Genomic DNA, 10,806 nt, shown 5'->3' with positions numbered 1-10,806 from the left:
TCCACTGCTAAAAACAGGGTCTACAATCAAGGGCAGAGTCCACTCCCAAAGACAGCAAATGCACACCCCACAGTACACAGGTGTTCAGTCCCAAGGTGTCCTGGTACATCCTTGGAGAGCCAGGCCCACTCACAGGAACACAGTACATTGTAAAGGTGGTTAACTCACAGGGGTTTTGGTCCACTCCTGAAGGGAAGTCTTCCCCCAAACTCCAGGATTCAGCAAGTGCTCACCTCCCAGCACACACACAGATGTTCAATCTTCAGAGGCCCAGTCTCAGGGCTAGGCCTCCCCACAGGAACAGCTCCTCTGGTAAAATGTATGTCTTCCACAAGGGCTCAGTCCAAACACCAAAAACAGTGAGGGCACATACAAAAAACAAAGAAAACTAGTATCCAAGGGCTAAGCCCTACCACAAAATTAACATTGTCCTTTTCTCAAAAGTGAAGAAAAGAATAACACACAGACTGTAACCAGTCAGTGAAACAACAATCGCCTAATGAGAACTGAGTTACACCTGAAACACAATATGTACATCAGGAGTTTAACAATCAGTCCTCCCTAAAGGAATGCCAGTTAACAAACTGGCTAAATAATTCAGCCAGTTCAGGAATCAGGTTTCCCCCATACAAAAAACAAGCAGAAACCAACAGTAACACACTGACTGTGACCCAGTCAGCACAGAGTAGGTCCCCTAAATTGAGAAGACCGCTGAATCTCCTGTTTATAAATTTTATTAAACAGTTACAAAATAGTTTACAAAAACAGTTAACATTTACAACTGTATACAAGAGATAGCAATTTTACAAGGGAGAGGAGCATTCCCCTGTTTTTTATATTTTATTAACAAGTACAAAAAAGAGGTTACAGCACAACAGTTAACATTTACAGCTGTATACAACAGCAATTTTACAAGGGAGAGGAGCAGCAAAGCTAGGCCTCAAGCCCTACTGTTCAACCAGTTTACAGGGAATTGAGGACAAACCACAAATCCCAATTTCAAATATCAAAAGACAGCAACAATGACATTTATGCATAAGGCAATCCTGTTACATTAAAAAGTGCAGACAATATAGACCCAGCAAGCCCCCGTCCCTCCCACCTTCCGACCACTCGAAGGCAGCCTGCTCCTACGCGCCTTCCGGCTCTCGGTCCGCCCTGACACACCTTTCGACCACCTCTAGGACTGTCCGCCCCAGTACCCACCTGGAGTGACAGCGCTGAGGACGGCTGCACACCTTCTAGCTCTCGGTCTGCCCCTACGTATCATTGGGCTCTCACCCACCCCGATGCACCATCTGGCCAGTGGCCTATCCTGGCACACCTTTCGGCCACCTCTAGGACAGCCTGTCCCCTTCCCTGGGACGACAGCGTGCAGGGCAGCCCACAAGCCTTCTGGATCTTAGCCCGCCCCTACGCGCTTTCTGGCTCTCGGCTGCTCTGACACAGCTTTCGACCACCTCTAGGACAGCCAGTCCCGATTACCCCTTTTCAGGATGACAGTGCTCAGAACGGTCTACCCACCATCTAGCTCTCAGGGAGACTGTCATCAGGGTGGCCTACCCACCATTCGGCTTTCGGGACAGCCTACCAACCTTCAAGTTCACAGGATGGCCTACCCACTCGCCGGCTCTTGGGGTGACAGCTTTCAGGACGACCCATGAGCCTCCCAGCTCACAGTAAGACCTGCCAGACCCAGGGACATGCAAGACAGTGCAGGTGATAAGCCCAACAAACCATATGACAGTTAATTACCAACAAACAGAGTCCTTTCTAGTCCAGAGTCTATTAGTACAGACATTTTTCTTCAAAATGTAGAGCCCATTTCCAGGCCTGAGGGGTGGAGAGAGTGCCATATAAGGCCTTGATGAGACCACATCAGAATCAGTCTGTACATTTTTCTCTCATTTAAAACATAAAATAATTACATTGACAGCAAGTTTCACCTGCCTTTTTCCTGGGATGAAGGGTTTATCTTATGAAGGAAGGTTGAACAAATTGGCTTTTACACATTTAAGTTTGGAAATCTGAGAGATCTTTTTGAAATGTATAAGTTTCTCTGAGGGGACATGATAAGGTGGTTGATGGGACACTGTAGAGAATCTAATGTGTGGTGTTCTTCACTCTGAGGGAGGAGCTTTGGATTCAAGTCCTACTCCAGGAGCTGATGGCCATAGGAAGGTGTCTTCATTGCTATTGTGAGACACTCAAGGGTATGGGCCAAGTGCTGCAAAATGGGATGAGAATAGCTCGGAGCTTGTCTTTTTGACCAGTGCAGACACGATGAGCTGAAGGGAAACTTATTATTTTGGTGCTCTAAACCTCAATAACCAGAGAGCACGGAGTCATAACATCATACAGTATGGAACAGACCATTCAGTTCAACCAGTCTGCGCTGACCAGTCATCCCAATCTGACCTAGTCCCATTTGCCAGCCTTTGGCACATACCTCTCTAACCTATTCCTAATCATGTACACATCTAGATGCCTTTTGAATATTGTCATTGTACCAGCCGCCTCCACCACCTCTTGGTAGCTCATTCCAAGCACACATCACCCATTGCATGAAAAAGTAACTCCTCAGGTCTTTCCCCTCTCACCTTATACCTATGCTTCTAGTTTTGGACTCCCCCACCCTCGGGAAAAGACCTTTGGCTATACAGCCGATGTGGAAGGAATCAAAATGGGGCAAGAACAGAAAAGGAGGTCAGCTAAACAACTCTGATCAGCAACAGAAAAGTGCAGCCAAGCACGTACGTAAGCTAGCTAGCTTACTGAAACTGGCTCCAGTTAAATGAGAAGACAGGAAGACCGAAACAACACTCAACAGGTGTTGTAGAAGTTTAAGGTCAATGATCTAATGCTAAACGTCACGTACCTAGATCAGGATCTGATTGATCAGTTGTGTTGCTAAGGCTTGGAATCAAAATGTAATTCGTGAAAGGAGAACGCCGATTTGTGTGTAAAAGTGTGATTGCAACTGCCTGTTTCAGACTCTCCAGGCAAGGGTGGGCTTTGATCCGGCTGGTTGAGTCTTCTTGCATGTATGTGATTAAGTAAGCTGTGTGAAGTGTACTATCATCCGGCTGATCATTTCAACATCTATCCATGCTCCTCCTGATTTTATGAACTTCTGTAAGGGTACCCCTCAGCATCCGACACTCCAGGGAAAATAGCCCTAGCCTATTCAACCTCTTACTGTAGCTCAAACCCTCCAATCTTGGCAACATCCTGGTAAATCTTTTCTGCACCCTCTCAAGTTTAACAACATCCTTTCTTTCGAAGGGCGACCAGAATTGTATGCAGTATTTTAAAAATGGTCTCACCAATGTCCTTGACAGACAATAGATCACACTTGGTAATGGCAAAGGCATATCAGAGATAGTCAAAGATACTCCTACTTATAGACAATAGGTGCAGGAGTAGGCCATTTGGCCCTTCGAGCCAGCACCACCATTCATTATGATCATGGCTAATCATCCACAATCAGTATCCTGTTCCTGCCTTATCCCCATAACCCTTGATTCCACTATCTTTCAGAGCTCTATCCATCTCTGTTACAGCTGCAATATTACATCCCAACTCCTATACTCAATGCACTGACCAATGAAGGTAAAGGTATCAAATACCTACTTCACCACCCTGTCTATCTGCAATGCAACTTTCAAAGAACTATATCCCTGCACACCATGTTCTTCTCTCTAAGGCAAAAGCTCTGTGTTCAAGTTCCATTCCAGGAGTTGATGACCACAGGAAAGTGTCTCCATTGCACTGGTGAGGCATGAAAGACAATGTTCCCAGTGCTGGAAAAATGAGACTGGAGTAGCAAGGAGCCTGTTTTGCCAGCGCAGACACGATGGGCTGAAGGATTTATTTTTCTGGTGCTCTCAACCTTTATGACCAGAGGGTACAGCTTGAAGTGTATTTTTGGAGCTAGATCCACTGGGAGAATTTGAGGATGAATTTTATGTTTGCTCAGCGAATGAGCATTGGGAGATGGTTTGAGAGGCAGGGATATGGGGAAATAGGCAGGTGACTGGCACTAGGCAATAGGAGTGAGAAAGGCCTGAGGGGCTGAATGGCCTTGTTCTCCACTGTAAGGTGAGTAACTGAGAGAAGGAGTGTGCATGGATCTTGCTGGAGCTGGGGGCGAGGAGAGTGCAGAGGAGTTGGGGAGGGAAAAAGCCATAGGCGAAGTTGAAAAGCTATCATTTCTACTTTCTCGTCTCTCTCACTCTCTCTTGTGCTTGCCTTTTAGAAACGTTGGCAATACCACCATGATATCCTCGACCAAGTCGTCTGGACGGCGCAACTGAAAGACCAGCCAAACATCAGCACCTCCATCTTCGTGGGCAGTGCCTACTTCATGGCCTCCAGAGAGTTTGTCGGCCATGTGTTTGACAGTGCCGAGATCCAGGCCTTCCTCAAGTGGTCGGAGGATACCTACAGCCCGGACGAGCATGTGTGGGCTACCCTGCACAGAATGCCCAATCTACCCGGCTCCATCCCATACACCCAAGGAGCCACCAGGACACTTGGCCGGGCAGTAAAGTGGTCCTTTGAGGCTGGTGACATTGAGAGGGGTGCCCTATACCCTCCCTGCACAGGAAGGTATCGCCACTTGGTTTGTGTGTATGGGGCAGGAGATCTACAATGGGTGGTCCGCCAGAGATGTTTCTTTGCAAATACATTTGACCCCAACATGGACAACACGGCAGTACAGTGCATGGAGGAATATCTCCGAAACAGGACACTTGGTAAAACTGGGGCTGGGTTGGAGGTTGGGACAGAGTAAACCTCAGTGATGGTGGTCGGGGTGGTGGGTGAGACATCGGAAACACTGAGAGACTGGGCACTGTGAAACTGGGCACTGTGAGACTGTATACTATAACACTGGCTGCTGTGAAGGCCAGGCACAGTGAGACTGCATGCTGTAACATGGCCACTGTAACACTAGACAGTGTGAGGCTGGGCACTATAGTGTTGGGCACTGTGGAGATTGGATACCTTAATACTATCCACTGTAACACTGGGCACTGTGAGACTTAGCACTGTAACATTAGTTATTGTGAGAGTCAAAATGTGTGGTGCTGGAAAAGCACAGCAGGTCAGGCAGCATCCAAGGAGCAGGAGAACCGATGTTTCAGGTATAAGCCCTTCATCAGGAATGTGGGGGAATAAGGGGATTGGGAGATAAATAGAGTGAGGGTGGGGCTTTTGGGGAAGGTAGCTGGGAAGGTGCTCGGTAAATCCAGCTGGGGGGTGATTGTGATTGGTCAGTGGGGAAGGTCGAACATATAGTTAGGAAGGAAGATGGACAGGTCAAGAGGGGAGAGCTGACTTGGAAGGTTGGATCTGGGATGAGGTGGGGGGAGAGGAGAGATTTGGAAACTAGTGATGTCAATGTTGATGCCATGTGGTTGAGGGTCCCAAGGCAGAAGATGAGGTGTTCTTCCTCCAGTCGTCAGATAGCTTGGATTTGGTGGTGCAGGAAGTGTCATTGTGGAGTGGGAGGGGGAGTTGAAGTGGTTGGCCACAGGTCGATGGGGTTATTTGTGCCCAGTCTCACAGGGACACATCCACCAATAATACTCAACACTGCACGAGTGGGCACTGCATTACTGGAACACTGCACGAGTGGGCACTGCATTACTGGAACACTGCACGAGTGGGCACTGCACTACTGGAACACTGCACGAGTGAGCACTGCATTACTGCAACACTGCACGAGTGGACACTGCATTACTGGAACACTGCACGAGTGAGCACTGCATTACTGGAACACTGCACGAGTGGGCACTGTACAGCTGGACACTGCAAGACCAGTGTTGTGACCATCTCTATTTTTTTATTTTTCTCATTTTGGTTTGGAACTGTGAGTCCAAATTGAGAATTGAACTTTGAACAGTGGCTCGTTCTTCTTAAAAAAAACTGGAGAGATAAAAGACTGATGTTTGCTGTTAGGGTCTGGCCAGGAAAGATAATGCAGGTGAATTACTGCTCTCTGAACACAGCAGACGCTTCAGCACCGAGATGTAGTTCTGCTCAGGGACTGACAGCTGGATGGATATTGAATGGGTCAGTCAGGAAGAGGAATGCTTCCAGGCAGGTAACCACAGAGAATAGTGAGAAAAAAGCAAAAACCATGAGTGAGTGAGCTCTGACTGGATTTTGGGCTTGGAGGAAGTGCTTCTTTGGAAGTTGCTGGACTGGTCTGGTCTTCTTTTTGGTTTGACTTTGTCTAGTTATTTCCCCAGATGTTAACTGGTTAAAAGGTCAAATGTGAGTCTTCGGGAATGAGTGTTAGTCTCCACAGGTCTGCAGAATTTGTTCGCATTGACTGGTGACTTTAAGTTCAAACATGGTGTACACTTCTTGTGCCTGTAATACAACCCATCATCAAAGGATTTCATGATGGCCTACTATTTATCATTGAAACTGTTATCAACTGGCAAATTAAAATAATAAACAAGTTTATCTCTTAATTGTCTGCTGGTGTGCGAATTGGAGGAGTGCATGGGTTTATGATCGTCTGTGTTCTGCTAAAGTGACATAAACAGAAATTAACAATTTATTAATTTATAAACTTGATATCCAAGATCTGTTATTTGTAAATTCTGGTAAGGAACAATTGAACGATTTTGAGGGTCATTGAATGGTTGAATGTCACTGTGTTGCAAATCCAGTGATCAGGAGGCTGGTTTTGGTTCAGCTTCATTTTCCTGTGTCACTCTGGACACCGTACCTCCAGGCCCAATAACTGTGGACATTGTCACTCTCTGTATGACACTGTCACGCCGGATACCGTACCTCTGGCACAATAACTCTGGACATTGCCACTCCCTGTATGACACTGTCAGTCCGGACACCGTACGTCCGGGCACAATAACTCTGGAAATTGACACTCCCTGTATGACACTGTCAGTCCGGAATCTCCAATGCTTGACACTGTCACCCTGGTTACAACACTGTCACTCTGGACATTATCACGAGATACTGTGAGATCAGACTGTGACACTGGACAGTGTAATGCTGGACATTGCGATGTCAGATGTTTTAACTATAGACACTAACACCAGAAATAGTGACACTGGATATCATTTGGATGCAAATAAAAATGAAAACAGTCAAAAAGAAAACAAATGAGATAGAATATACTTGTAGAAATGGGAACTAAATGGGACTGAATGAGAATGATTATGGCTGTTTAATGAACAGAAATCAGAACACTGCAATAATATCCACATCTAATTGAGGGTCTCGGGGTGGTTTGTATAAAGAATACCAGATATGCGGGAGTGAGTTTCAGACTGGAATCTAATCAAGGGGTTCGGGGTGGTTTCTGTACAAATGACGAAAGCTGACCTATGTGTGTGAATGTCCCGTGTTAGTCTAACATCCAGGGATTGTTTAATGGAGCTTGCTTCATACTTCAAGGACTCAGACATCTCCATTTTATCCATCTCGCACCAAAATTGACAGGGCAATGACAGCAGAAGATATACAAAGAGAAATGTTGCCTCTGTAATACCACATGTAATGCCAACTGTATACATCCAGGACAGGAACAATCCTGGGATTGATAAGAGTAAATCTCCCTCCACTCCATCCTATTCAAACACTCCCAGGACAGGGACAGAATGGTGTTAGGTACAGAGGAAGTACTCACCTTGACATTGTTCCCATCATTGTTCCTTTGGCCATGGGTTTGAAATGCCATCCCCACACTGTCATTGACCAGAGATCTGTCTCTGAATTTTGTTTCATCATTTAGGGATGTATTCAGCCCAGTGAGCCCTCACAGGCATAGACAGTGTGTCTGTCTCTCCTCTTCTGTCTCCTATTTCTCTCCTTGTGTGTGTGTCTCTCTCTCTCTCTCTTTGCCCCTCACTTCTCTGCCTCCCTCCCTCATCTCTGCTTTCTGTGGGTTTTCTGTGGGTTCGTGACACCATTGCGATGTTAAGAGAGACTGTACCATGAATGTCACAGTGTTTGCTGTGCCCTGGAGGGTGGAGGACTAGCTGGTGGGCAGTAAACAAGGTCATTTCCAGCTTGGTGAGCTAGTACCACCCCAGCCTCAAATTTACCTGCACCGTCTCAGACTCCTCCCTCCCCTTCCTAGACCTCTCCATTTCTATCTCGGGCGACCGACTCAACACAGACATTTACTACAAACCGACCGACTCCCACAGCTACCTAGATTACACCTCCTCCCACCATGCCCCCTGTAAAAATGCCTCCCATATTCCCAATTCCTTCGCCTCCACCGCATCTGCCCCCAGGAGGACCAATTCCACTACCGAACAGCCCAAATGGCCTCCTTCTTCAAAGACCGCAATTTCCCCTCCGACGTGGTTGACGATGCTCTCCACCGCATCTCCTCCACTTCCTGCACCTCCGCCCTTGAACCCTGCCCCTCCAATCGCCACCAGGACAGAACCCCACTGGTCCTCACCTTCCACCCCACCAACCTCCAGATACATGTACCATCCTCCGTCATTTCCGCTACCTCCAAACAGACCCCACCACCAGGGATATATTTCCCTCCGCACCCCTATCAGCATTCCGGAGAGACCACTCCCTCCGCAACTCCCTCGTCAGGTCCACACCCTCCACGAGCCCAATCTCCACTCCACTTCCCCTGCAACCACAAAAAGTGCAAAACTTGCGCCCACACCTCCCCCCTCACCTCCCTCCAAGGCCCCAATGGATCCTTCCATATCCATTGCAAATTCACCTGCACCTCCACACACATCATTTACTGTATCCGCTGCATCCGATGTGGTCTCCTCTACATTGGGGAGACAGGCCTCCCTCCAAGGCCCCAATGGATCCTTCCATATCCATTGGCGGAACGTTTCAGGGAACACCTCTGGGACACCCGCACCGACCAACCCAACCACCCCGTGACTGAATACTTTAACTCCCCCTCCTACTCCGCGAAGGACATGCAGGTCCTTGGGCTCCTCCATTGCCAGACCTTGGCCACACGACGCCTGGAGGAAGAGCGCCTCATCTTCTGCCTAGGAACCCTCCAACCACACGGGATGAATGTAGATTTCTCCAGCTTCCTCATTTCCCTCCCTGCACCTTATCTCAGTCCCAAACCCCGGATTCAGCGCCGCCCTCTTGACCTGCAATCTTCTTCCCGATCTCTCCGCCCCCACCCCTTTTCCGGCCTATCACCCTCGCCCTCACCTCCTTCCACCTATCGTATTCCCAGCACCCCTCCTCCAAATTCCCCCCCAACCTTTTATCTCAGCCCACTTGGCAAATTAGCCTCATTCCTGAAGAAGGGCTTATGTCCGAAACGTCGATTCTTCTGCTCCACAGATGCTGCCTGGCCTGCTGCGCTTTATCAGCACCACACTTTTCAATTCTGGTCTCCAGCATCTGCAGTCCTCACTTTCTTCGAGTTAGTACCATGTGGGGCTGCCTGAAGGGTCACTGCTAAAGACACAGGCACTTACAATTGATAGCAATGAGTAGCTGAAGGGAACAAATGTAATGTTTCAAGGTTCACTGAAAAGATCTACAGTGAGTGGGAGAGAAGGCTGTGGACCAAAGATATGGGCAACTTCATTGAGTGAGGAAGGAATTAGCAGATGGAATATAATGTGCAGCAGATATTTCCAAGCTAACTTAGTGACTGATTAAAATTCCCATTCCTTGCCCAGTCCATCCTTCTACACCCAAAGGTGATTTGTCGCTGTGGGACAGCTATGTAGGTCAAACTGCGGGATATGAAGATGGGAACTGTGAAGTGTTCCCAGTCTGAGCCACAACATGAGGAGCACAAGGATTGAGATTATTCTGTCGTGAAAGTTGAATGAGTTTTGGAAACAGGGTCCCTGTGATTGACAACACTATAAACCTGGCAGCATCCAGAACCAAAGTAAGGCATCAGAGGAATCACAGATGGAAGTGGGAAGGGACTGGGTAAGGGCAGAAAAATTCGAGTCAATGTTCTGGGGACATGAGTTTGAATCCTATCATGGCAGATGGTGGGAATTGAATTCAATTTCAGTGGAAAAGGAAGGAGTCTTCCCCATTAAAACATTGTTGTGAAAACCCGTCTGATACACTCATGTGCTTTAGGTAAGGAAATTTGCCATTTGACCTGGTCTGGCTTACATGTGACTCCAGACCCACAGCAATGTGCTTGACCTTTAACTACCTTCTAGGCAATTGGGGAAGGAAAATAATGCCAGCCCAACCAATGATGTTCCTATTTGGGAACAAATTTACATAAAGTCCTCCAGCTCTGGTACCGTCCTGGTAATCTTCATGTGCCATCTCTCCAAGATTGATGATTCTTTGGCAATGCAGTTCAGTTCAGTTCCCAGTTCAACGTTTAGCTCAATTAACAGGGTTTATGTAGCTCTAACTTTTAATGTTTGCTTTCATGATTAATTGCATTAGGTACTTATCTGTGATCATCACTCAACTTATCAAAGATCATAGAATCCCTACACTGCAGAAAGAGACCATTTGGCCCATTAAGTTAGTATCGACCCTCCACAACCCAGGCCCTGGTCATGACATGGGCTGCTTCAGGCACAGCCAACTCCATTTTCACCTGTAGCTCCATGATCAGCTTGTCTTTCTCCCTGCCTCACAATTATTCATCCCTTTGTCTGCCAGACTGCTCTTCTCTCTCTTTCTAGGCTCCATCTATTGGAGGAGCGGGACACAAGTAAGTTGTTCTCTCTTACTGGTTCCCTTCATGCGAGTTTCAGGTCTAGTCTGGTTGACCATCTCCTCACGAATTGACGAATTTGGTCCCTAGTGTTGCTACTGCGAATC

General features: G+C 47.4%; 1 protein-coding gene across 1 annotated transcript; it reads left to right on the top strand.

Annotated features, from left to right (window-relative positions):
* Positions 1 to 2,666: 2,666 nt before the first annotated feature.
* Positions 2,667 to 4,795, top strand: LOC148137969 (beta-1,3-galactosyl-O-glycosyl-glycoprotein beta-1,6-N-acetylglucosaminyltransferase 3-like). The gene is made up of 2 exons (XM_087982130.1): positions 2,667 to 2,753; positions 4,259 to 4,795. Exons 1-2 carry the CDS (start codon positions 2,667 to 2,669, stop codon positions 4,793 to 4,795), a joined length of 624 nt encoding a protein of 207 aa, XP_087838256.1.
* Positions 4,796 to 10,806: the final 6,011 nt, after the last annotated feature.

The sequence above is a fragment of the Chiloscyllium plagiosum genome, unplaced genomic scaffold, assembly GCF_037043375.1.
Source record: "Chiloscyllium plagiosum isolate Xiang-an unplaced genomic scaffold, Cpla_swu_hap1 HiC_scaffold_42, whole genome shotgun sequence".
Classification (NCBI taxonomy): Eukaryota; Metazoa; Chordata; class Chondrichthyes; order Orectolobiformes; family Hemiscylliidae; genus Chiloscyllium; species Chiloscyllium plagiosum.
This window is presented reverse-complemented; position numbering and strand designations above follow the sequence as displayed.

Coding starts and splice junctions, on each gene's coding strand:
- LOC148137969 (XM_087982130.1), top strand. CDS start 2,667: ATGTGGAAGGAATCAAAATGGGGCAAGAACAGAAAAGGAGGTCAGCTA. Junction 2,754..4,258: donor AGAAAAGTGCAGCCAAGCAC/GTACGTAAGCTA, acceptor CTTGCCTTTTAG/AAACGTTGGCAATACCACCA.